The sequence below is a fragment of the Eurosta solidaginis genome, chromosome 3 (assembly GCF_040869045.1).
Source record: "Eurosta solidaginis isolate ZX-2024a chromosome 3, ASM4086904v1, whole genome shotgun sequence".
Taxonomy (NCBI): domain Eukaryota; kingdom Metazoa; phylum Arthropoda; class Insecta; order Diptera; family Tephritidae; genus Eurosta; species Eurosta solidaginis.
In genome coordinates this window covers 269,377,583-269,405,394 of record NC_090321.1, presented here as the reverse complement: position 1 = coordinate 269,405,394, position 27,812 = coordinate 269,377,583, and the positions used below count along the sequence as shown (strand labels likewise).

The 27,812-nt window shown below is 37.6% G+C and overlaps 1 protein-coding gene across 6 annotated transcripts in view; it reads right to left on the bottom strand.

Annotated features, from left to right (window-relative positions):
• The window catches only part of LOC137245563 (diacylglycerol O-acyltransferase 2-like), a 30,819-nt gene extending 14,077 nt beyond the window's left edge, over positions 1 to 16,742 (bottom strand). Inside the window, exons 1-3 of one of the 6 annotated variants that reach the window (XM_067776435.1) lie at positions 16,354 to 16,742; positions 3,343 to 3,627; positions 57 to 154 (exon numbers count right to left, since the gene is read on the bottom strand). In XM_067776435.1, coding sequence (XP_067632536.1) covers positions 57 to 154; positions 3,343 to 3,471 — 227 coding nt within the window. In that variant the 5' untranslated portion in view covers positions 3,472 to 3,627; positions 16,354 to 16,742. The remainder of the gene's footprint in view (positions 1 to 56; positions 155 to 3,342; positions 3,628 to 16,353) is intronic. The other 5 variants (XM_067776434.1, XM_067776438.1, XM_067776436.1 and 2 more) reach the window with 5 other exon arrangements.
• Positions 16,743 to 27,812: the final 11,070 nt, after the last annotated feature.

Here is a 27,812-nt window from a genome sequence, read left to right as displayed (position 1 = left end):
GTAAAACCCTAAGCGCAGAACCGGCCAGTTGTATTATTATCACAATAAATACATACCCATTGCCATGTATGTCACTGTAATTCCTGGTGTGATCAAAATATATGTGAGTCAGATATGCCAGAACTATGAGCTTCCAAAAATAGTTGCCATAGTACTATAATGAATGGAGATAAGAAAAAAAAATTAACTAAAAAGAATAACGTCAAATATAATCAAGCAAATATTAACGTTGGACAGTGGAGATGTATGTAGAAACTTCAGGGAATGATCAGATTGACTGCTTTGCATGCGGTTCAACTAGCTCACTGCTTCCGGTCGCTTTCGGGCGAGTTTCCTCTGGGTAACCACTGAACGTCCGTTTGGTGATGAGCTCATGTGAGAAGGCGACAAGCTAGCTAGGTCACTCTTTCATAATCGGTTTAAGGGCTAACTGTGGGGACCACATAAGCAGCGTCTGATCAGCATAAGGTGCGGCTGCAAGCTGTCTTCTGTCTTGGATCAAGCGGATCGTTAAATAAACGTGTGCTCGTAAATACCTTATCCACGCTGAGCGAGTTGTGCGCTGGGTTGTGATCCGCCACTTAAAATCACACACCAATGAAGATCCTAACAAAAACTCGTATAAAGAAACCCCCTTTTTTTGATGATGACCTCGGCACTTTTAAAAGCTTACGATTAAAAGGTATGCACCTGGAATGTACCTTACTTTATGGTGCTAGTGCCGACGCCCGGCTGGTTGATGTCCTCGCCAAAGCGAAAGCCTTTCACACATGCAGACAAGAGTCTCGCCGCTATCCGCATAAAATCAAAAATTTCCAATATCTTATACATCTGCGCGCATGCACGGTCGGAGGAGAAAGACGATGAGGTGGAGAACGCATTCTGCGTGCGCTTAAAACGCCCATACGAGCGCTGTCCCCACCATAATATAAAAGACGTCTTGGCGACTTTAATGCCAAGGTGGACGAAGAAGGCTTTTTTTTCTCCACGATCAGAAATTTCAGCCATCACAATGAAACCTCCCCCAATGGACTGAGGCTGATCGACTTCACCGATGCTAGAAATGAGCACATAGCACCAGGTTTAAGCGTAAAGATGGACTGCGTTGTGACAGACCGACGGCATACCTCAACTGTTTTATAAGTACGCACGATTAGAGGACCGCATATCGATTAGGACTACTATCTCGTTGCTTGACTAAAATCAATGAACAAAGAACACAAGGGAATTTAGACGTCGAAAGGTTAAAATCGCAACAGACAGGCAATGATTTCGCAACTCGACGCTCACACATAAGTCAAGCCGACGGAATGGGAGCATATCCCTAAGGCACTACGTACAGCGGCCATGCAAAAATTACGTACCGGCGACCACGGAAAAACTACTGGTACGATACAATAACACAACGGAAAATAAGTCCATGCCCGACGATTCGAATCTAAGTATTCTTTGCCCACCCCACAAGAAGGGGGTCCTGCAAACTTTGCATAGAAGGTCTAGTCAAGTGTACTGAGCAAAAGATTGAAGCCCACCGTGAATCGGCTGATTGGAACTTATCAGTGCGGTTTCAGACCTGGCAAATCTGCGATCGACCAGGTTTTATATTGAAGGTCCTTAAAATGCTTTCAAACATCCACATAAGGACGGTCCTAAATAGCCAATAACAATGCAATATAGAAAACCTAAATAGAACACAGCGAGCAGTACAGGTATAAGAGCGATCAAGCAGTGTCCAACTAACGCACTAAAAGTGTTACTTAACCAATTCACTCTGGACCTTCATAAACGTAATCAGAACAAATTTGGCCCGATAGTAAGAAAACAGAGTATCTGCTAGATAAGGCAATAAAAAAATCTGTATAAATACTTCCACAATCACGTGGCACTGGCGGCTAGGCCTTCGAGCAAAAGTTGCTGCTGAGAAGGAATATAATAATTATGCACTTCCTGTGGGAATTCCCAGCTCTAGCGCGTATTTGGTTTCAAACTCAGGGCAGGTATATACCATTAGAACTTTAGGAAGTTGCAAAAGGATCTGTAAAAGATATCACAAAGTTCTTGAACAGAATATCAAGTATGTTTTCTGTGTTGTATGTACACCTTGGCCGGGTACTTTGTAAACGTCCTCCCAATTATTAATTGCTAGTATACTCGGTAGACGTTGGCCTGCCCGAAAATTGGCTTGCCTACATTTGAAAAAGTATCATTCCTCCCCTCATTATCACACATCTCCCCTTCCTCTTTTTCTTTATCTGCCACTTTGTCTTCCCATTTCTGTGCTTCTCCCATTCCTTTTATTTCACTCTCCCACTGCAGCTGGCTTTCCCACTCTCAGCCCAACTCCCTAATTTATAGAGATAGTTGCTTCAAATGTTTGTGCAGATGTAGGTAGTTTAACCTTGTCCTAGTAGGGGGCGTGGCTTCCCTCGCTTTCCAAAATGTTACAATGCTGGTTGATATATCGAGCGCACGCACATAGTCAAATATCATTTACATGAACTAAATTAATGGGGTGACAAGTTCCTCAGGGAGACGCGCGTCACTCTAGCACAATTTCGGTCTGGATACTGTAATAGGTTAATCTCTTACTTATCTAGAATCAAACCCGCCATACCAAATGTATGTCCCACTTGTAACATGTCCCACATTACTCCAACCATCTTTTCAGATTGGGTGCAGGCCGTATGGTCATAGCAGTGCAGCGCCATTTAATATTGGGCAAACGCAATATATTGTCCCGTTCCTTCGATAGAGAGGGGGCCACAATTGAGCCGGAGGGTTGGTGCCAGGTTGCAGAAATGGCAGAACATACTATACATGCGTGTACGGCTGATTTCAAATTAATGAAAGGGGTCGGATCTGCTGTGTATTGTGTCGATCCAGAAAAAAGTAGATCCTACAGTCTGCCAGATTATTGCAGCGTTTTTCAAGCGTTTGGGAGAAATTAAAAGGAGACAGTACTTGCATATGATCCCCTAAGCAGGAAAGGCGTGGATAAAAATGCTTGGCTGCAAAATTTCTAAGATCATGTGCAAAGCCTGCGATATTAGACTCACAAAGTGGCTCATATCTCTGAAGAAAGAGGGCTTAAGGCTGACGATGGGAATATTAACTGGGCACTGCCTTCTAGCGTCACATGCTTACAAGGTAGGCCTCGTCAGTAACAGCAGGTGTAGGAAGTGCGAGCTGCAGGAAAAAACGGTTTAGCACGTTCTGCATTCGTTTCTTTATTGACCGGCCAGTTCAACCTAACCTAACACACGCACGCACTAGTTTTTATTTTATGTATATGTTGTAGATGCATAATATTATTTATTATTATATATACAGTTAAAAACTTACCAACAACAATGATGTGATCATCAATGATAGAAATGGCAAAGCCATAAATATCAATACGTAGAGGCCTGCTGCAAGAGTTTGTAACCGTCGTTTTGGCGGTACATGCACCGGCGCCCAGTCGATCTTCATTCTTGAATTTTTTTTGTTTGGACTTGTTTTAGTTTTTTATATTTTATAAAAATTATTAAAGCAAACTTTTAGCACATGTATTAAATAATAGTTTTTTTGTTTTTCCGATCTTCATTAAAATTAATTGTTTTTGTCCCCGCAACGTACCGTTCACAACTAAGTAAATCAAAAAATTCAAGTCATGGATTTCAAATACATAAGAAAGAGCTCTCTGATAAAAAATAAACAAAAAATCCAAAAGAAGACCTTATCGAAGTTTTAATTTGGGTCAAAAAATGTTAGCAAATTTATGCGTACCCAATGAGAACAAAATAAAATTTTACAGATTAAAGAGTCTTAGGCCCGGTTTTTCAGTGCGATTTTAAACAGCTGACTAGCTGTTGCCACTTTGTTCGACAACATAAAATTCTCCTGCCCATCTCAGCTTAAGCGGCCGAAGTGGCAAAGTTAAACTCTAGTGAAATTTAATAGGAATTTAAACTCACACTGAAAAACCGCATCTTAGCATTATTTCGTTTGCATTTTGCCACTTTTATAGTTACAGTAATTGCTTTGGCAACTACTTTCCAAACATTCAACATCGGACTCTTTGTAGTTAGTAACATTCAGGAATCCCGTAGAGTAGTCAACTATTAGTTAGCTATTGTAATCAATTAATATTTTTTTCTTCTAGGGTTGCACCTTTGAGAAAACTATATGAACCCAAATGTAAGTTGACAACAAACAAATATGTTTGTTGGGTAGAGACACTTCAATATCACTTTATTTATATGGTACATAATTGCCATCAATCGATAAAGCAAGAATTTATATAAACCAGAGTGACATTCAAAAGGCGATATGTGTCTATGCATCAAGCTTAGTTATCTACAGACAGCCTTAAAATCTTGTTTACACATACGCTAATCTTAACTAAAGGCGGCCACCGTGGTGTGATGGTAGCGTGCTCCGCCTGCCACACCGTATGCCCTGGGTTCGCACCCCGGGCAAAGAACATCAAAATTTTAGAAATAAGGTTTTTCAATTAGAAGAAAATTTTTCTAAGCGGGGACGCCCCTCGGCAGTGTTTGGCAAGCGCTCCGAGTGTATTTCTGCCATGAAAAGCTCTCAGTGAAAACTCATCTGTCTCGCAGATGCCGTTCGGAGTCGGCATAAAACATGTAGGTCCCGTCCGGCCAATTTGTAGGGAAAATTAAGAGGAGCACGACGCAAATTGGAAGAGAAGCTCGGCCTTAGATATCTTCGGAGGTTTGCCGCGCCTTACATTTATTTTTTTTTTATCTTAATTAAATCCACCGAAGATAATCAACAAGTTCACATATATCCCATCTCTAGAAGCTATGTCAAATTTGTCGGCCGGTATTTTTATTTACACTTTTATCTTTAATTTTGCGCTTCGGTATAAAATCCGACAACTATACGTATAAGACAAAGTATCGGCATCACCGGAAATTTTTAAAAAGAATGTAATCTCGTTATATGTTAACTTGCTCCTACACGGATTTAAATAGAAAGGCTTTGAAAAGAGTTCTGGAAGAGAAGCGCGCTATATTTTAAGAATATCTCAAAATTTTGGTTCGCTTTAGCTCCACAAACTCTGTGTGGTATGGCTGTAGTTAAACCATAAATTGAACTCACCGGTCAAAGTCAGAGAAGGGGCGATCTATTCAATGAATATCAGCTTTACACCAAAAATGTTTCTTTTACTGTCAAATCATTATTAATTTATTTAAAAATTGCTTAATCGTCTAAACGATTTCGGTTAGATCTCAACAAAGCATGCCAGTAATTCTTCTTCGCTTCATGCAAAGATTATGGTATGGTTACTTTCCCTGTTGCAGGCTTTAACACCTTTATACACTAGAGGGTGCTTGGGGGAAGAACAAATCTAGGGCAGGGAATTGTTGATCTTCTTCACGGACTAAAATATTCTGTTAAAAGATCGAGGTACGTTGCCTAATCTAGTTGCTCGATCTCTGTGGGATCTTCCAAGCAGATATCGCTGCTATCAAGGTCGCTGTATTTTAAATACTCTCCAGTTCTCTTTAAAATACATACATATTGTGGCGAATATTAGCATCACTATGCTGTTAGTAAATAATCACAACAGCAAGAACAGCAAGCAGCCACATTTATGTACATGTACACATTAAAGCAAGAAAGCACACTTATGCAGGGTTGAGTCATTTTGAAATGAAACAAATCAAAATAAAAAATTTATGAATAAAAAATTAATTTTTATTTATTCAATTCTTGAATAATGAATAACATTTACTCGTTATTCAAAATATTCTAATTGATGATAAACGCCCATTCTTATTTTTGCAAATTTTGAATAAAGAGTTGAGTTATTATTCATTATTTACAAAATATGGAATAACAATAAAATTTTAGTTTTTATTCAGTTATTCAAAAATAAAAAATAAACCATCGAGATGCCCTGAAAATATACAAATATGCGTAACCAGTTCGCGTGTAGTTCTGAAGCTTCTTAGGGTATTATTGAGATGATTTTGGGGAGTATTCGCGGGGTTTTTGGGGGCCGTTTGGGGGTAATTTCTGGGACACCCTGGGGATCCTCCCGGGGTCTATTGGGGTCCATTCCAGGGGCTCCCTCGCGATCCTTCTAGGGTTTTGGGGTCATTTCGGAATGACTTTTGCGACTCCCTCGGGGTCTTTTGGAGGTCATTCCGTGACATTTTTGGGACTCCCTCGGGGTCATTTGGGGGTCATTCCGGGATCTTTTTGGGGACTCCTTCGGGGTCATTTCGGGATGGTTTTGGGGACTCCCTCGAGGTCCTCCCGGGGTCATTTGGGGGTCATTCCGGGATCTTTTTGGGGACTCCCTCGGGGTCATTTGGGGGTCATTTCGGGATGGTTTTGGGGACTCGCTCGAGGTCCTCCCGGGGTCATTTGGAGGTCATTCCGGGATCTTTTTGGGGACTCCCTCGGGGTCATTTGGGGGTCACTCCGGGATCTTTTTGAGGACTCCCGGAAGGGTTCCGAACTGATCCCGAAATTATCAAAAATGAGCCTGTGGGGTCCCCAAAAAGTTTCCGGAATGACCCCCAAATGACCCCGAGAGAGTTACCAAAACCATCCCGAAATGACACCAAATGACCCCGAGGGAGTCCCAAAAAGGTCACGGAATGACCCCCAAATGACCCCGAGGGAGTCCCCAAAAATATCCCGGAAAGAGCCCTAAATGACCCCGAGGCAGTCCCCAAAAAGAACCCGGAATGACCCCCAAATGATCCCGAGGGAGTCCCCAAAGCCATCCCGAAATTACCCCCAAATTACCCCGAGGGGGTCCTCGAAACCATCCCAAAATGACCCCCAAATGACCCCGAGGGACTCCCCAAAAAGATCCCGGAATGACCCCCAAATGACCCCGAGGGAGTCCCAAAAATGTCACGGAATGACCTCCAAAAGACCCCGAGGGAGTCGCAAAAGTCATCCCGAAATGACCCCAAAACCCTAGAAGGATGGCGAGGGAGCCCCTGGAATGGACCCCAATAGACCCCGGGAGGATCCCCAGGGTGTCCCAGAAATTACCCCCAAACGGCCCCCAAAAATCCCCGCGAATACTCACCAAAATCATCTCAATAATACCCTAAGAAGCTTCAGAACTACACGCGAACTGGTTACGCATATGGGTATATTTTCAGGGCATCTCGATGGTTTATTTTTTTATTTTTGAATAACTGAATAAAAACTAAAATTTTTTGTTATTCCATATTTTGTAAATAATGAATAATAACTGAACTCTTTATTCAAAATTTGCAAAAAAAAAGGATGGGCGTTTATCATCAATTAGAATATTTTGAATAACGAGAAAATGTTATTCATTATTCAAGAAATGCTTGAATAAAAATAACATGTTATTCATCACTCAAGTTTTCTTGAATAATGAATAAAAATTTATTTTTTCTTTTTTCGTCAATGGTTATTCAAATTTGTTGATAACGCCCATCCCTGCACTTATGTACAAGGCAACTAAGAATATTCCATACACATAACCAGCAGCTTGAAGCATACAGATTATTTCACATACTATTAGCCGGCAGCTAAGAGCAAGAGTTGTTACTTACATATACACACGAATATGTCTAGAAGAAAAACATAAAATACAGATACACATGTACATAGCTAAATAACAAAGCATGAGATACAACCGTTCTAAAAGGCATGTACGCGAAACGTCTAAACATAAGGAGAAATGGGCGAACGAGGTAACCGAGAGTATAACAGCAGCGCAAGCTGAGGAATCAGTAATCAGTCTCAATTTAAACACGCTATTAGTGAAGTATAATTTTAGTTGTGAAGTACTACTCCCAAAGTAGTGTAAATAAAGACCATATTGCTACACAGAATATTAGAGTTATTTATTTGACAGCTCAGTGATTCGAACGTTAGCATAAGGTGCATAGTAATCAGAATCCTCAAAACTCGTAACAATATGTATACCAATTGCACCTATCCCAGAATCGAAAATATGGAAAAATTAGCATCCCTAAATAGCACATATCTATATCTCCTTATAAAGAAAGAACTGTAATCAATAGTTGAATAGCTCAAAATATACATAGTCCCCGGTGTGCGCTTATAGATACACTCGTATTTCGAAGTCGGCAACTATTTTTCCACCACTTTGGCCAGAGTTGTACCAATATTAAGCTATCCATAGCAAAAAGGCAGTTAAGTTCACTGAACATCTTAAGCGGGAAGCTCATAACGAAAACTTGGCTGCGATTTATGGGCGGTGTAGAGATACGATGGCAAGCTAGGGTACTCAAGGGCAATGTTCTCTCCATTGTTACGTGTCCCTTGTTACGTGTATAGAGCAAAGTTGAGGTGATACCCGGTGGAAGACTTGAACTCCCTTGGTGCTCGCAATTGACGACAGGTGAGGCGAAGTAGAGGTTTACGCCGATCACCTTAGCGGCGGCGGCGGCGTAGGCTCTATTATATACCGCCGCCCACGCCGCCGCCGCCGGCCTACGCCGGTGTTCTTACTTTAAAAAGCTTAATTTTTCTATTTAAAAAAATTATATTTAGGAAAGGTTTTGTTTGTATGTATTTAAGGAATTCGACGTGTTGACCATTTCGGAAAGATCCGGGGGTTTTGCATCAAAATCTCGCAGACCGTTCAAACATTTTCAGGTGTAGCTCCTTGCGAAGGGATTGTCCCTCGTTCGCTTGCTCCAGAGAGGCTTCGAACCTAACCCCGGTCTTTGGAATTGGTACTGCTGCGTCTGCTGAAAAGAAATATAGATACATAAAATAGTCACACTTTTGCCTGTATATTTCGTGCAAAGCATAGTTTCACCTAGGCTTAACATCTAATAATCGTCGCGAACACAATTTCTTTGAATCATTTGTCGCTCCTTGGCGGTCACGCATAAAGGCGACTTAGGGTTTGCTATTAATGGTCTATTAATACTCATGACTCTCGTGGTACAGGGTACCTCCAGTTTTTTCGGCTGTTTTTAAGAGCTACACTTCCCGATGTGCGAACAGTAGGAATCCCTACCACCAGTCGCTACCACGCCTCCTGAGCCTCACACCATATGCCAGTACAGAAGCTATAGGACTGCGACTTCGAACTCATACCTTCGTCGATGTCACTTTCCTAGAAGCTCTAGGTGTAGCTCCGAAGACTTTGCTGCCAAGCTACGCCAGAGAAACACCTTGAAACGTTAGGGAGTGACTATTCGGCCAAGGATGCCGCCCTCGAATTCATAAGCAGTCTAAGTGGATGTCATTGCGACATGGGTGAAAATCGTATAATCCTCGGCGCATCTACATAATTAAAATTTTACAAGGACCCTGGATAAAATTTTTAAAATGTAGACCAAAGATTGCAGACATTTGTGTACACAACTGCTTCAATATTCTTCGTTAAATTAAATTTAGAATGAAAGTCGACGGATTTTAAGTTGAAAGTTGTTAACTACTGTTTTCCGGCCTTACGATATAGGATGACCGCGTAGCTTCAGTTTGCATACAAGTTCGACTGTCCACTACGTTAGGGTAGTATCACACTGTCTTGGGAAAGCTTTTGCTTTACCACTTTGAGTGTTCTTGCGAAGGACAAAGCCTCACCTGGTAGATATATGTGCCTACGTATTCACGTATTTGTAAAAGGAGCCGTAACGTGTAGGTGATATTTAAACTTGGTTCATAGGCTATAATCAATGTGATTCACTCCAAGGGACTAGTTTTGGATAACGCCGCCAACTTTAGGAAATGTCAAACCGGGAGACTTAGATGTTGAAGGATGAAGTGCGAAAATCAAAATTAGCATTTCAGACGCTATTGTATAGTTTCGCAAATAAACAACAGATGTTTGAATGCAAGACTTAGTGATTTTTCAAACCCTTCTCATAAGTGCATATATCCTCAACTTAAGTATGAGGTAAGAATAATTTCAAAGGAGTGTTTATGCCCCTAGAACCTACCAAAAGATTTTGCATCACTGATTTCGCTTATTCTTGAGGACAATTTAAAAACATGTTCGCCTTGGGTCATTTTATTTGAATTAATTGTTCATTATTAATTTTTTCAAAAATGCAAAGTGAGCATATAAATTTATTATATAACACTTCTTTTAGTGTTTTGTTTTAATAACTTGGTGAATTGGGTGATGCAAAGTCCGTGTTAAGCTGACATCGAAAGCGCCTGTTATTTTAAATAACTTTTGAATAGTTATAAAGAGTTAAATTTCGCAATTAGTTTCTTATAACTGGCAGTGATGCGCATGCGTTGATACCATTTTCGACCATAGCCGACCAATTTTCGACATGAACAATAAATGGCCTAAACAGTCTTAAACGAGTAGAAAATATAGTAACGCGCCGGACGCCGCGCCGCCGCGCCGAAATTTGTGACTACCAAAATCGGCGGCGGCGGCGACGTTTATCGGCGGCGTATATCTCTAAGGCGAAACATGTATGGTAGGGATATTAAATGCGCTCGAAAACCTTTGCTAAGCGCAACTTATTACATATACTTAAATATAAGTTATGATAAATTATTTTAAAGCCAGCGTACTCGAAGTGAGCGATAGCCTAGAGAACAAAATGCATAACGTTCACTAGCACTATGCCTGTAGCCTGTATTATGGATTATCTGTCGGAAGGCGAGGTGTAACAGTTGTAATAATGTCACTGGAAGCTGCATTACAACGAGGGGTGGTAATACTTGACATGATTCGATAAGTCTGTTAAAACTTCAGTATATGAGCATAACTGCGAGTACTGCAATATTACAATTTTCCCGCTTTATTATTTGGTTTACTCCTTTAATTTTCTTATAAGTAAACAGCAATGGAGTCCTGGCATAGTTTTTTTTTTTTTGATCAGGAGTATAGCAAAAACGTAATCTACAGATGATTCTAATAAAAATGGCTAAAGACACCATAGCTCTAAGTCCGATTTCGAGTCTCCCACTTTTGCAAAATAGATATTTTGCTATATGAATGTAGGGTTTAGCCAAAAAATCTTCATAGCTTCTGATAGAATTATAGGAAAATATCATATTGGTCTTACTTTAAAGGCATTTTACGTACATTTCACAGACTGTATTAATATCTGTAGTATTTTTGAATTTTAGTAGAGATACCAGGCTTAAGTTATGAGAAATTAGCCTAAAATGAACTTTTAACTACTATATTATCATTTTTAACAAATCTCCCATGGAATTTTTTTTTTCTGAAATGTACATAAAATACCTTTAAAGTATGCCAAATATAATATTTTACTATAATTCGATTAAAAGCTATAAAGATTTTTTAGGCAAACCCTACATTCATATAGCAAAATATCTATTTTGCAAAAGTGGGGGACTCGAAATCGGACTTAGAGCTATGGTGTCTTCAGCAATTTTTCTTATAATCATCTGTAGATTACATTTTTGCTATACTCCTGATGGAAAAAAAGTTGACCCGCTCTAATAATCATATATGTATTTATTTATATCCACGTGTTTGAATGACACAACGTCACACTTTGAAAATGACTTTGTAGTTGAAAGCTTGAATTCGATTCGATTGATTTAACTTGCATCCAAAATTACACACTTATTCATATATATATGTAAGTGTATTGGAGTGTCTGGTTTCCCATAACTTTTTTTTGCAATTTAAACTTTTTATTCTAAATTTAAATAAAGTCAAAAAGTCTTTAATGCGTTTTCCCTAAGGGTACGCTTACACAGCCACCGATAAACCGAAAAATTGCAATCGATTATCGGCCGGTAGCTTTTTTTCGCAAAAATACATTTGCTTTTATGTGCTTATCCAATACTTTTATTGCACACACTTAATTTATTTTTCACAGACCATCTCTCAATTAATTAATTTTTCACAGTAAATGCAAGCAATTAAAAACAAGTAAGGAAGGCTAAGTTCGGGTGTAACCGAACATTACATACTCAGCTGAGAGCTTTGGAGACAAAATAAAGGAAAATGACCATGTAGGAAAATGAACCTAGGGTAACCCTGTTTGTATGACATGGGTATCAAATGGAAAGTATTAAAGAGTATTTTAAAAGGGAGTGGGCCATTGTTCTATAGGTGGACGTCATTTCGGGATATCGCCATAAAGGTGGGCCAGGCGTGACTCTAAAATGTGTTTGTACGATATGGGTATCAAAGAAATGTGTTAATTAGTATTTTAAAAGGTAGTGGGCCTTACTTCTGTAGGTGGACGCCTTTTCGAGATATCGCCATAAAGCTGGACCAGGGGTGACTCTAGAATGTGTTTCTACGATATGGATATCAAATGAAAGGCATTAATGAGGTTTTAAAAAGTGTCCTTAGTTGTATATGTGAAGGCGTTTTCGGGATATCGATCAAAATGTGGACCAAGGTGACCCAGAACATCATCTGTCGGGTACCGCTAATTTTTTTATATATGAAATACCATGAACAGTATTCCGGCCAAGATTCCAAGGGCTTTTGATTTCGCCCTACAGAACCTTTTCATTTTCTTCTACTTAATATGGTAGGTGTCACACCCATTTTACAAAGTTTTTTTCTAAAGTTATATTTTGCGTCAAAAAACCAATCCCTTTCATCCCTTTTTTCGTACTTGGTATAGAATTATGGTATTTTTTTCATTTTTCGTAATTTTCGATATCGAAAAAGTAGTCGGATTTCGCCCATTTTTAATACCAAGATAAAAGGAGTTCAGATAAGTACGTGAGTACTTATTAACGATATATTGATTTTTGCTCAAGTTTTTCTGTTAACGGCCAAGCGGAAGGATAGACGGTCGACTGTGTATAAAAACTGGGCTTGGCTTCAACAGATTTCAGCCATTTTCATAGAAAAGAGTCATCTTCATAGACGCCCATATTGAAATTTTCTTTAATTTTTGTATTTTGTTGCAACATATCATTACAGGAATTTAATCTTGACATAATTTACTTATATAGTGTAAAAATATAAATTTTTTTGTTAAAATTTGACTTAAAAAAACATTTTTTAATGGGCGTGTTCGTCATCCGATTTTGCTAATTTTTATTTAGAACACATTTAGTAATAGGAGTAACGATCCAGCCAAATTTCATCATGATATCTTCAACAACTGCCAAATTACAGCTTGCAAAACTTGTAAATTACCTCCTGTTAAAAGTGGGGGGGGGTGCCACGCCCATTGTCCAAAATTGTTTATTCTGCGGCCTAAGGTCCACCCAGCTGCCAAGTTTAATCGCTTTATCCGTCTTTGGTAATGAATTATCGCACTTTTTCGGTTTTTCGAAATTTTCGATATCGAAAAAGTGGGCGTGATTATAGTTCGATTTCGTTCATTTAAATAGCGATCTAAGATGAGTGCCCAGGAACTTACATTCCAAATTTCATTAAGATACCTCAAAATTTACTCCACTTATCGTGTTGACGGACAGAGGGACGGACGGACATAGCTAAATGAATTTCTTTTTTCGCGCAGATCATTTTGATATATAGAAGTCTATATCTATCTCGATTAGTTTATGCCGTTACGGGGCACCGTTATGCGAACAAAATTAATATACTCTGTGAGCTCTGCTCAGCTGAGTATAAAAAACAGAATCGGACGATAAATTAAGCTGTCGAATGTTGTTAGGAAAGTTAGTGCATCGAGCTACTGATGTATGGCTCGAAATCGTGGACTGTGTCTATAGCCGATATTATTACGATGGGATTGCTCGAAAGAAAAACTCGCCGGAAGGAGGCGTAATAAACGAAGGAGGTATAATGATGGGCTGTTCTAGCTCTACTGAGTGCAACGAATAAAAGCCCAAAAGTTTTGCTTGCTAGATCTTGTTGAGCAACTGGTCGAAGACCCTCCGGCTAAGAAGCTATTTCAATCGACAACCGTGTACACGCTATTTGGCAGGTGAAGGGAGCCTTGATCCCCCTTTATGTGCCCGATTGGCTTCAGTTATCGCCAAACAGAAATAACTGGCGTCACTTGTTACGAAACAGCAAAAATTGCCTAGGCGGTTAAGTGTCAAGTTATGACTATGGTGATGTCACATATTGTATCTACAGCTGTCACTCTCTCTCGGATTCCTTTTCAAAAACGCCCCAAATCCTAAAACTTAAAAAAAAAACGCCATATTTCATAATTTTTTTTTCAGCTATCTGGCAGTATTCGGAGTTTATACGTTTGGCTTTAAAAATATTAATTTTTCACAATTGGTATTGTCGACATTTCTAAACCAAAGTACAATGATGTTCTTTAAATTATGAGATTAAGGAACACCCTAATAAATGAGTGTAAATTTCCTTATATATTTTTACTATCTGTAATTAGTCGCCTTCATGAAAGTTCATGCTTTAAGAACATTTTACAGCGTTGCTATTTCGAAATTTCACTTATTTAATACATGGAAGTGAAGGTTGGAATTTTTTTAAATTAAATGCATATTTATAAGTCCACAAAAACTGAACGGAATATAAGCAGTGTTTTGCATACATATATATAATTAATTTCAATTTATATAATTTTCTAAACACAACAACACAAACGAAAATATTTTAATTGTTTTTTTATTTATTTACTTTCTCGAGCTTTTAATTTGTTTTTATTATACCTACAGTGCACGCAATGTTTAATATGTAATACGTATTACGTAAATAATATGGTAAGGCTCGGTTCACCTGGTTCTCCCAACTCAGTGCTTCCAAATACGGTTGCCCTTAGGAATAATTTCAGAGCCGAAGCTTTTCACCTCTCGTTTGTACCGAAGACGTCCCAATCAGATGGGCGAGATAAAAAAGGTAAAAGTGACACATGATCGACGTAGCAGGAAAGGCGTGGAACCAAGCATGGGACTGCAAAGTGTCGAAGGTCATGTGCAGGTCTTACGACCTTAGCCGAACAAAGTTACTCATATGACTAGCTCAATAACCAGGCTACAATGATGATGAAGAATGATGACTGAAGAGCAGAGGAAGCGATATAGCACGTTCTGTGCTCGTTTCCTGCACTACAAGTTTTCTGGGACCTATGCCACTTGCTGCTTCTAGGTCTGATAAATGTTTCACTCCTTGTAGCTTAATTCTTACCCTAGCGAGCGCAGGGCACGAGCACAAAACGTGCTCGATCGTTTCCTCCTCCAACCCGCACTAGGCCTAATGTAAAATTATGTGACGCCAAAAGACAGTGTCCAGTCAGAATACACACCGTGGGCTTGTCGTCCCCTCTTTTCAATGATAACTGTAAATTTGTACAAACATTGACCTTTAATGAGTCTCGAAAGCCCCTTTGAAGCGCAGGTATGGAATTAGGTAGTCTGCTCGTTCAGTAATTTATGACACTATACTACTATGGCCGTATGGTCCGCATCAAACATTAGATGCCTAGGTATGTATAGCCCGAAATGCTCGATCCATCAAAGATCAAAATCTTAGAAAGCTCATTCCACTTATGATAACTACAACGTTATTTGCCTGCGCCGTTAGTTTAACGGGTCCCTCGTCGGAGCGCTCGGGCATTTGGTTGATAACCAGCCTCTGCAGCAGAGGCATTAATGCCCCGCACTGCGGCGTAACCCTTGGCACTGATTTCGCAGTGCCACGTGCCACGACTACCGACTTTGCCTTTGGTGTACGCATATTGTGTTATGGAGAACACTCTCCATCCCTGTTAAAGTCGAGAGGCTAGATTGACCAGTTGATAGTTGTTGTCAGTAATATATGTCTGTTGTTTTGCCTCACTATCAGATAGCACATTTATCAGGTCTGATATCTCAAAATGATATTAAGTAAGCTGATCCCATAGTAATTAGCGCGGTTTGCTGGATCGCCTTTCTTATGTATTGGAAGCATGCGCTCAACCAATCATATTTTGTACTTGGATTCATGGCTTCAGTTCTTCAGCCTTCATAGAAGGCGGATTTTCAGTAATGTCAGAAGATGTCAACTGCCCTCGTACTGGGAGGGAAGTCATATAGGGTGGGTTAGGTCTTTGTAAAGTCGTGATCAGGAGAGTCAAGCGGGATCAATACACAAGCCTTTGCTATAACGTGGAAGCCGCTCCAGACGTATGAATATAATTTTTTTTAATTATTCTGGAGATTAATCCCAAAAGCTCTCTCCGTCGAATAAAGTTTTTGCTTTCCTTTCATTAAAAATTAGTTTGTTTTAATATATCTGTGGCAATTTGAAAAAACAACCTAATTCGAGTTACGATAAAGTGATATTCTGGCTTCATAACAGAAATCCGTTACAGATCTCCCTATGTTACTTACTCATAGCCCTAGCGCCAAATGGCTGCTACAAAATATACGAAGTTACAATGGTGAATTATGGTTAGCTTTTCAGATAAAGGTCTATGTATCGCCATTATCCTAACTCGAATTAGGTTTTCACAGATATGTATATTCATTTACGTTACATACGAGGAAAAATTCACGTTACGTATTTGTACTATATTTGTGATATATACGTATATGCACAAGTAAATTGATTACTATATTGCACAAACAAGTACATATATTCTGTAAACCAATTTTTTGAGCTGATTCACTTTGTTATGCCCTAGTTCACTGATATTTCGTTTTTATTATTATGTTGTATTTAAGAATCCTTCACAAATTTTTTATATTTCCATTTCTTGCTATATTATTGTATTATTTTCATTGATTATATATGTTTATTTTGAATAAGTAATATAAATATGTGCACAATTGTTTTAATAACAAATCTTTCAATTAAATTCTGTTACACATTTAAAATATTCTCAAATAAATAACACTCGTTTACACCGGCGATCAACAACTACTAAACTGCATGTAATGCTATCAAATGATTGCTTGATTCATTGCCAGGGCTGCCGTAATTGGTACTTTCGTACCAAAACTGGTACTTTAAAAACGATTTGGTACGTTGGTACGTTGTTTCTGATTTTGGTACTTTTTCCTAGGAAGCGAATATTTACTTATTTTGATCTATTTTTTATATACTACTTTTGTTAAATTAGAAGTACTGAGATGTAAACAGGAACGCCGGAACGTTAACACATTTAAATCGACAACACTGTCAAAGTTATCGCAAAGCCATTGATGTTCGAAAACATCGACTCTCAGTGCGAACTGCGCATCTCTACAATGGTGTTTCACTACGCAATAAATAAGCATTTGTAGAAATCAGGGCCCGTATTACGTGTTACGATCAGTGACTGAAAACCATTTTCAATCAAGCAATAACTATGCTGCTATCAAAATATTTCTAAAAACTATAATAAGTTACGGATCTAACGAGTACTATTTGTCGCTAGTTCGCATATGTGATTAATTCGATCTACCATTTCAGAGCTATTGTGATTTATAAAATGATTTCTATCACGGATCGTAACATGTAATGCAGGTCCAGCAAGCATTTCATAGCTTTAATATGCTAAATCATTTTTCAAACTGTTATTTTTGCCGGCTCAAGATCCAATGTAATAAAACACTTTTTTTAAATATTTCCCAATATATTTCAATCTCTTTCGGATATCGTCTTCAGGGGCTATAACAATAACAAACAAATATTCACATATAAAACTGAATACAAGTTTATTTTATTGTCTATAATAAAACTTGACTGGTATCAAAAGCCTACATCATCAGGAAGAATAATAAATTTTAAAGCAAAACACCCAAGGGGTATGATTAGTTATAAATACGGCGAAAAACTTCATTAGACGAGTATTAGATACGAGTGACACGGTTTTTCACTCCGAGAATAAAAAACGTATAGCACACATACTAAATATGAATGACTTCCCTCCTAACGCAATACAGAGGTTACTAAAGGAATACCCGAAAGTTAAATTCCGGAAGAACAGAGAGAGCACGGCTACAAAATATAGATCTGTAGTATATATACCAGGTTTTTCAGAAAGATTGCAGGCCTCAGACATCTATGATAAGGAGAATATAAGAATTGCACACAAACCATCGTACACAACAAACATATTTTTTAATAACATGAAAAGCAAAATAAATTCAGACAAACATAATGTTATATATAAGATTACATGTGAGGGAAATGAAGATAATAACTGTGGAAAAGAATATATAGGTACAACAAAGAACAAATTAAAAACAAGAATAGCAGGACACAGATCTGATATCAAATGTAGATCATCTGACAACATTCATAAAACAGCACAAGGTTTACGTTAGAAATGCTACACATAGCAAATACACCACCAAGCAAGAGACTCAACTACAAAACGGACACAGAAAATTGCTCACATATTTATAGACACTTACTTGACTCACAAAAAAAAAACAAAAAATTAGTTCTGAACTGCATGGCGAACTAATACTGTTTTCACACAGAAACTTAATGATCTCATTTCACCTTCTAATGAAATCGTAAATTTTTTGCTTCCACACAGAAGTAACTGCTCGATTAGTATGAAGGATGAAATGTCAAGCGAATAAAATGACAATGCTATATGACAGACAATTATGGCGGAACGATACAAGGTGGCAGCATGGTGACATACCTACAAGCAAAAAAAATTGCATGTACTTGTAAATTCGATGGACAAATGTCACAATGGTACTGCGCCGGAAGTTGATTTATCAAATCAAATAAAAAAGGTTATAATCAGCTGTTCGATGCGGCCACCTTGTATCGTTCCGCCATGCAGACAATAACATTTACTTTGACAAATGACATTTTTAAGCACTGAACACACCAAAAACTAAGAAGCGGAAGGCTGCCAACAGAGTTGCATTGTGCTTTTGACTTCATTAGGCATTCGATTAGCTACTAATGAAATAAAATATGTAAATGCCTTCGCGGATGACCTCGCGATTGCAAACGGCTCAACGAACTTTTTAGATTTGGTGGCAGGTATCAACCATGATGTGTATTTGCTAAGAGCGTGGTTTGCTAAGCATAAGCTTGTTGTAAGTAAAAAAACACAGATGATGTTTTTTAATCTACATGCGAGAGATATGCCTGACGGAGATATTGTTTTCCATTCTACTAATTGCACGTATTTTTCCCTACATGGCTTATCTTGTCCAATGAGTTCTTTCAATTGCAATGCTCATTGGAATTCTGCCGATAAAACACATGTATTACTATAAGGCACTAAAAATATTTTTCATTCGATGCGGTTATTTACATAGCCTAGCTTCGGATAATTATAATCTGAGGGCAAACACCCACGGCCTAGTTGTCATTCCTGCATATCGTACAACTCATTACAGTAACTTTTTCACAATCGTCTCTTGTAAGCTTTTCAATGCCCTGCCTGTCAATATACGTCTCATAAGAAATTTGCACAAGTTTTTAAAAAATGTAAAATCGTATCTACTCGAGCTATCACATAACGATATCAAAGTTTTGCTAGACCCTAGTATTTAATTTGACTTTGGATCTGTAAATATTGAATATTACATATTTATATTATAATCGCATATCTAAGTGCCATTTTCACCCCACACACTAGTTTTGTATTCTATTTATGTATAGCACTCCACACTATTATATTATATTTTACAGAATGCTTTTACCTTTTTTTCTTACATATTAATCTAAATGATGTTAATTTTAAATTGAAATGTTACATTGTAAGAAAAGAATGAATGAATAAATCTAAATCTAAATCTAATTATAGATTCGAATTTTGTAGGGAAGATTGAGCTCAATAAGCGTCTTAATGTAGAAAACTGCCTTTATTATTCAATAAGCCGTCTGTGTGAAAACAGTATAACAAGTGTCGTGTATCGGACAAGATAATTAATGTATGTATGTATGAAAAATTGTATCCCAATTGTATTCAATTTTATATGTGAATATTTGTTTGTTATTGTTATAGCCCCTGAAGACGATCTCCGAAGGAGATTGAAATATATTGGGAAATATTTAAAAAAGTGTTTTATTACATTGGACCTTGAGCCATCAAAGTAAAAAGGTCGCTACAATCATATTTTAATCTTAAATCATTTTTCTTTAAATTATACATACATATATTTAATGAAGTTAATTGAAGTTGTATATGTTTTGTTTCTTTATTGAAAGTAATAAATTATAAAAAAAACCATTTGTCTTTTATTACTGCGAAACAATTTTTTTGGTACTCCCAAAAGCCTTTTAGTATGTTTTTGGTAAGAAAAAAAATACGTGAGTGACAGCCCTGTTCTTTGTATCGAGTCATTGCTAGTGATGTGACGAATAGCGAGATTAGAGTAAAGGGCCCAGCGGCTATGTGTTGCCAGTCAAACTTGATGATAGGCTGATTTTTTTTACAGCATACATATAAGGCCAAAGCAAAGTTGGACGGTAGGAGGTTTAGTGCGGTTAAAGTCCTACACTGACTATGAGGCTTTCGATGCTTCCTCCTCGTTAAAAAAAAAAACATAGTTGGTTTAAAATTGAATTACGCTGGTTTACTTGTTTCGAGTCGAAGTGCTCTAGACCAGACTCGTGAGCCCTACCCACTGAGTTATCACAGCTGTATACGGAAACATATGTTTTGACAAAGGACTTATGAGTTGAAGTAGTGTCGACAAATTGTTTTTTGTTTTTTTTTTTAGATTTTCAGCAGTAATTTTAAACTTTTGTTTGAAAATCAGAAGTGCTTAGTTTCAGTTATTTCATTTTTTAAACTTTTTGGTTTTGTTATTGACACATTACAAAATTGCACACGACGATGGTTACTACATCATCCTAATTTCACTTTTTTATCAGTTAATTTTTCAGGGGTCGAGCTTCGATTTCGAGTACCTAACAGTATTCATACTGCTTTTAAGGCAGGTGCATCTATCCACAAGAGCTATTAGAATGACCCTCTGCACGCTTAGTTATTTGTCTTTTATTATTGGCTTTCATTAGATCAAAATGGCTGACATCAAAAACATCAAAGCAGACCCGCTGGTCAAGTGGGGTCAAAAGCGTGTCCATTATGTCGCATTACTGACGCAAATTCGATAAAAAATAGTGCGTGGTCAAAACCCTACTAAATTTTGTATTCACTTATTTCACAACCCATTTCATTATTCCTCGTCGTTTCACACGCTTTGGCATTGTTTATTAATGCGACGCCTATTGGCTAACGAAAATAAATCGCCAAAATATTAGCAATTTAGACTTGAATGTCATATTTTCCATACCGTTGCGCATTAGCTATTTTCACTTATTGGTCAACTTAATCATCATTTTACTGTCAAAATGGGTGGCAAACGCATTTGACGTTGTATGACAAGCCGTTTTCATTGATGTTGCCAAAGTCATAACGCCATAGTCATGACCATATTTTTACTTAACCATATCTATAGGCATCTTTAATTGATGCCTTAACCTAAAAAATTTGGCAATTTTATAAAACAGAAGAAAATGCCAAAAAATTACTAACAAATTCCTCAAAATAAGTCACGTAATCAATAAATATCCGAAACAAAATTTCTATGGTTATCTGGATATCTACCCATTGGAACGCGGGGATTATGTTTTTAAGGCCAAGTTTTGAACAACATATTTTTAGGAGCGGTCAACAGATCTTCATCAGTGACATTGGATATTTTGCACTATGTTATCAGCTTTGCAATTTGGTTTTGGTTTTGGATTTTAGAATTATGAGCCGGACCCGTGCGCATCTTGCGCAACCAATATAAAAGTATCTTATCAAATATCAAAAAAATCAGCTGTTCCATAAATAAATTAAAACCGTACAGCTTGCGCTGCCAGTAATGCAGTGCAAATATTCACAATAGTGTCATAGTACAAATAGATTTCTTTGTGTGCTCACAATCGTTTATTTTTAAAAAATTATTTTAACAAAATATAGCTAAACAAAAGCTCTACGACCAAAATTGCCCAAAGCTTGCTAATAGCCCGAATCTCAAACTTTACAACCAAAACTTTATTTATAGATTTGGATTCCAAACGAGAGCGAAAAAGAGACCCGTACATAAAAACAGCAATTATAAATAATATATACGAGCCGGACCCGTGCGCATCTTGCGCAACCAATATAAAAGTATCTTATCAAATATCAAAAAAATCAGCTGTTCCATAAATAAATTAAAACCGTACAGCTTGCGCTGCCATCTAGCGTATGATAGCAACTGCCAGTAATGCAGTGCAAATATTCACAATAGTGTCATAGTACAAATAGATTTCTATGTGTGCTCACAATCGTTTATTTTTAAAAAATTATTTTAACAAAATATAGCTAAACAAAAGCTCTACGACCAAAATTGCCCAAAGCTTGCTAATAGCCCGAATCTCAAACTTTACAACCAAAACTTTATTTATAGATTTGGATTCCAAACGAGAGCGAAAAAGAGACCCGTACATAAAAACAGCAATTATAAATAATATATACGAGCCGGACCCGTGCGCATCATGCGCAACCTATATAAAAGTCTCTTATCGAATATCAACAGAAATCAGCTGTTCTATCAATCAATTAAACTTACAGCCATGTGGCGTATGGTAGCAGCTGCCGGTAGTGCAGTGCAAATATTCAAAATACTGCCATAGTACAAATAGATTTCTTTGTGTGCTCACAATCGTTTATTATTAACAAATTATTTTAATAAAATATAGCTAAACAAAAGCACTACGACCAAAATTGCCCAAAGCTCGCTAATAGCCCGAATCCCCATCTTTACAACCAAAACTTTATTTATAGATTTGCAGTCCACATAGGAGCGAAAAAGGGACTCATACATAAAAACAGCAATTAGAAATAATATACATATATGATGATTATTCAACTACAAAACCTGAACTACATTATCAACCATGTTGAAAGACCAAGAAGGCATTTAAATTATGGTAATAATTAAACCGAAAAACTGTTACCACAACCGCATTAAGACTTAGCAAAGACATTCTTTATTTGAAACCCAAACCCAATGAGATTCTCAGTATAATCTGTAACTGAGTTATTTAAAAATTTTGCCGAACAATTATCAACCATTAATACACGGTTTCCATTTTTATCATTAATTACTATATCTTTACCTTTTTCGCTAAAACTGGAGCGGCTTCTATAGTCCTCACTTTCCTCATAGTCATCATCGTAATCATCAAGCTCGGCGACGATGCCATAGCTTTTATGAAATCAGAAGGTAGAATTACCTAGTAGGGTAGCCAGTATCGTCGTAAGCACTATCGGAATTGTACCGAAGCGTTCCGCATTAATATTTCAGCAGCACTCCATAATATTTTTCGAGCAACATTAGAAAAGCTCTTCCACGGCGGTCCTCAACCAATTTTTACTCTGACGAGTTTTCACCTCCGATTTACTTTATGTCCATGATTGAAGAATATCTCCTAAAACTAACACATTGGATATCGAGCTGAGGTAAAGTTTAAATCAAAAAATGTTCTCCAAGGAGGCACCATCCAAGCCAACAGCTGTTTATTATAAATAAATAAATAAATAAATAAAATAAATAAGTTGTTTATAGCATGAACGAAGCGTTATAAATTTAAAATAATTTATGTATGCTTTATTTTATTTTAATGGAGTATTGGCATCTTAAATTTGAGACCAATTAGATAGTCGCACTTGAATACAAGTTGTAGGCTATCTCAACTTGAGCAAAAGAATTTTATGCCATATAAAAAAATGCCCTTTTTAAGATTTGAGATGTTATTAACTGTAGCTCCAATGTGACTCAAGGCCAAATGTGTTTATTGGAGAGCGTTTATTGAAATTTTGTCAATAAAGCAGGTTTGCTGCTCTTTAGTGGGATGTAATAAGGTTCCATGCACAAATTTAATACTAAACTTAGTCAAGATTATTTCTCTATCTGTCCGAGGGTTTGATGTTTACCGATGTTAAATAATCATCTCTATGGAGATATATAAATATATATACTAGTGTGTACTAGGGACTATCGAATGAATACAACTATAGATGGTTAATTACTGCATGATTTTAACTATCGAATGATTTTTTTCATTCATTCATTTGATCTGCTCTTTAGCTTCCACGAGGCCAGTACCGATGTTTTTTGTAGTACTATACAAAAGAACAATTTCTGGATTATTTTGGTCACCCCCCGGGGTAGCTAAAGATCAAACCTGTATAAGACAAAATATTGAATGTGACTAAAATGGGGTAAATTTTGCTTCAAGTAAATAATGCAAATATTCAATATTAAATGCCTTTCTTTCATATTAAGCAAAGCGCATGCATGATATGCAAAAGGTTTTGGTTCGCAACAAACTGAGTTCTTTGGCCTTACCACTTCATATGGCCAATATGTCAGTACTCCCCGAAACTTTTGGGGAGATTTTATGCCGCTACAACAACAACAGGGCAGGAGATTAGTGAAAATAATTCTGTTTAAACAGTCCTTCTCAAACATCCACTATTGGAAATTCTTCGACAGGTACTGTTAAGGAACTGCTCAGTGTACTTAATCCAGTAAGTCACGAAAGCACTGATGACCTGATACGAAACATTCATTCTCTTTCAGTTCGTTTCCAGGAATAGGTCTTGAAATCAGCTGTCTGTTCATTCAATTGTAAACAAAAGTTCATTCGTTTCCAAGAATGGGTCTTGAAACATCATATGGCTATAGATTTGCCTAAAATACGCCAAAAAAAACTCCAAGAAATCCGTTTGGTTTCATTATTTTCAAATAAACTAGAAAGTAAGCTGATAAAAACTTATTACAATTTGTAAAAAAGGCAAAGTTTTGTAGAAATATTTTGTGGTATATAAGTGAAAAAATATGAAATAATATATTTCGATTGGCACCGCCATAAGAAAACAATGCTCGGCTAGCCCCCTTTTTCACTTTGATGCGACTAAAACGTTTATGCACATATATCCACATAAAATAAAAAACGCAAAAAATGTATAAGAAATTACGAAATTAGATCACTTGGAGAAGTATCTGCGTTGTCGTCCGCAAAAGGCTGTTAATTATACATGTTACGTTAACCTCTACGTATACCTACAATTTATCTCAGCTGTCAGAAATGGAAGGCTAAGAAGCCAACTTTTTCACCAATCGAAAGTCGTTTCGCGTGCAGCCCTTCGGTGAAAGGTGTTGTCACAGATAAATTTTCCACGGGTGAAAAAGAGTTATAAGTGAATTAGAACTACGTTCCTCTTCACAAATTACAGGCGCTATTTCTCATGAAGTTACATTCCTTTGTTCTGAGGAAGACGGATGCTTACGGCAGTCATTTAAATTTGATGTGTTTCCAGAAACTTTAAAATTTTTTTCCATATATGGCATTTAACTTCATTACACCATTTTTGGTGAAAAATTCCCAAACGTAAGATCTCTTCAATCCAGGCCGCATTATAAATATCTCAATACAATTTAAATAGTTGAAAGCACTTCCTCAGATAAAAATTTTAAATAATTGCCACGCTTAAAACGCTTGTCGTTTTAGGTTGAAGTATGGTTAGGTTAGGTTCAACTGGCCGGTCCATGAGGACCTCACATAGACTGAATGAGTCCGTAGTGTTACCAGAAGTTTGTTTTAACGACCAAACTGAAAAACCTTATCAAAAACCAGGACCTATGTTATAAAATAACTCCGTCCTCTTGGCAAATACTAGAAGCTTCCTAGGACTTAAGCCACTTGCTGCTTCTAGATCTGCCAGCTGTATCACTCCTAATAGCTGGAGTCTTAGTCTGGCAAGCGCAGAGCACCAGCACAGAACGTGCTCGATCGTTTGCTCCTCCAACCCACAATTCATCACTGACCACGCCTAATTTAAAGGTATGTGACGCCAGAAGGCAGTGTCCAGTCAGAATACCCAGTCTAGTCATGAGTCTACAAACCTCTCTTTTTAAAGATAGAATCAACTTTGTTAGTCTAAGTTTGTAAGACCTACACATAATCTTCGACACTTTACAGCCCTGCGCTAGAACCCACGCCTTTCCTGCTTGGTCGATCATGTGCACCTCTCACCTTCGCTTAATCTCGCCCAGTCTAATTGGGACGTCTACGGAGCAAGCTTCAAGGGATGCGCCCTTTTTAATTAGTTCATCTGCTTTTTCATTCCCATCTATTCCCATATGCCCTGGGACCTAATATAGATGTATGCTTCTCCCTGTCCCGATTCTCTCCAGAGACTGCTTATACTCTAACACGCATTTATATGCTGTGCTATGCGAGAGTATTGCCTCAATTACTGCTTGACTGTCAATATAAAAGCTAACACGGTTGCAGCTTAAGCTATTCTCTTCCAGTGCTTCTACTGCTTTAGTTACGGCTAATATTTCCGCTTGGAAAACGCTACAGTAATCCTCTCCTTCCACTACTGTGGAACTACATGTGTACACAATGTATCGCCTCGTCCGCCATTTGAGCACCCTTGCGCCAACCGTCCACCTCTCTTGTGGCCTTAAGATCTCCCTCGAAGCGCAGACAGGGAATCAAGTAGTCTGTTCGTCTTGTGATTGATGACGCTATACTACTATGGCCGTATGGTGGGCGCTCAAGCTGCCCCGGGCACCGAGCCTGGTTGCAGTTGTTAACGCTAAGTTCTTTGGTACCAGGTCTAGGTTGAAGTATGCTAAGCACTAAAATTTATTTTTATACCTTTTTAATTGAGAACACTGATATATGCACAGTGCACAGTAAAAATTTAAATAAAACGAATGATTCGAAAAAAAAATTACTATCGAATGAATGAAAATGAGTGAACTCGAATAACTCGATAGTTTTCATTCGATAGTTCCCAACACTTATATATACATACTTACAAGAAGTGAGTAAAACAGTTTTAAATGCATGGACTTTTGGCGAACCTGGTGGCAATACGTAATAAAAATGTGCATTAAATGTTATGTATGTATGTTTATTTTTTCTAAATAATTTCTAGATTTAATTCAAGTCAAATATATATGTATTAGTTTTGTTTTTAATTTTTATTTTTATTTTGATTGTCTTTTTTTTAATTAAAATACGGATTCAAATAAATTGTTCTTTATTGCGGTCTATTTAATAATATTGTTGTAAATATATGCATGTGTAAGTTAATAACTATGTAAGCCCATGAGTAAGAACTTGTAGTTCTTGACAAAGATTACGTGTAGATCACGTCACTATACTCGCAATTATCACATATTTGCACACAAAGTTGTTTTACTGGATTTGTCGCGAAAATGCTTTATATTTCTTTTATACTCGTAAATATAAAAAAATAATTTTTATTGACTCCACACAGACATATGTATGTATGCGGCGGCGTAAGCAATATTATATACCGACGGTGGCGGCATGGGCGGCGTTCTTACTTTAAAAAGCTTGATTTTTCTATTTCAAAAAATAATATTTAGGAAAGGTTTTGTTTGTATGTATATAAGGAAATCAACGTTTTGACCATTTCGAAAAGCTCTGGCGCTTTTGCCTCGAAGTCTCACGGATCGTTCAAAAAATTTCAGGAGCAGCTCCTTGCGGAGGGACTGTCCTTCATTCACTTACTCCAGGGAGACTTCGGTCTAAGGGACTGGTACTGCAGCGTCTGCCGAAAAATATTTAAGTAAAATAGTCATACTTTTGTCTGTATGTCTCGTAAAAAGCGTAGTTTCGCCGAAGGAGATGTTCTGGTCTAACTCCTAATACTCGTTGTCGACACGACCCCTTTCAATGATTTGTGGCCCCTTTCTGGCCACACACAAAGGCAACTTACGATTACTATTAATGGTATTTTAATACTCAAGGCTCTCGTGGCACAGTTTTAACAATGAGCACCAGCTCTGGCCCATTGTTGATCGCGGCAAAGGGCAACTCTAATTTTTTTGGCTGTATTAAGAGCTATAACTCCCGATGTGCGGAATCCTGTCCACCACCAGTCACCACCACGCCTCCTGGCCCTAACACCACATGCCAGCACAGAAGCCATAGGACTGCGACT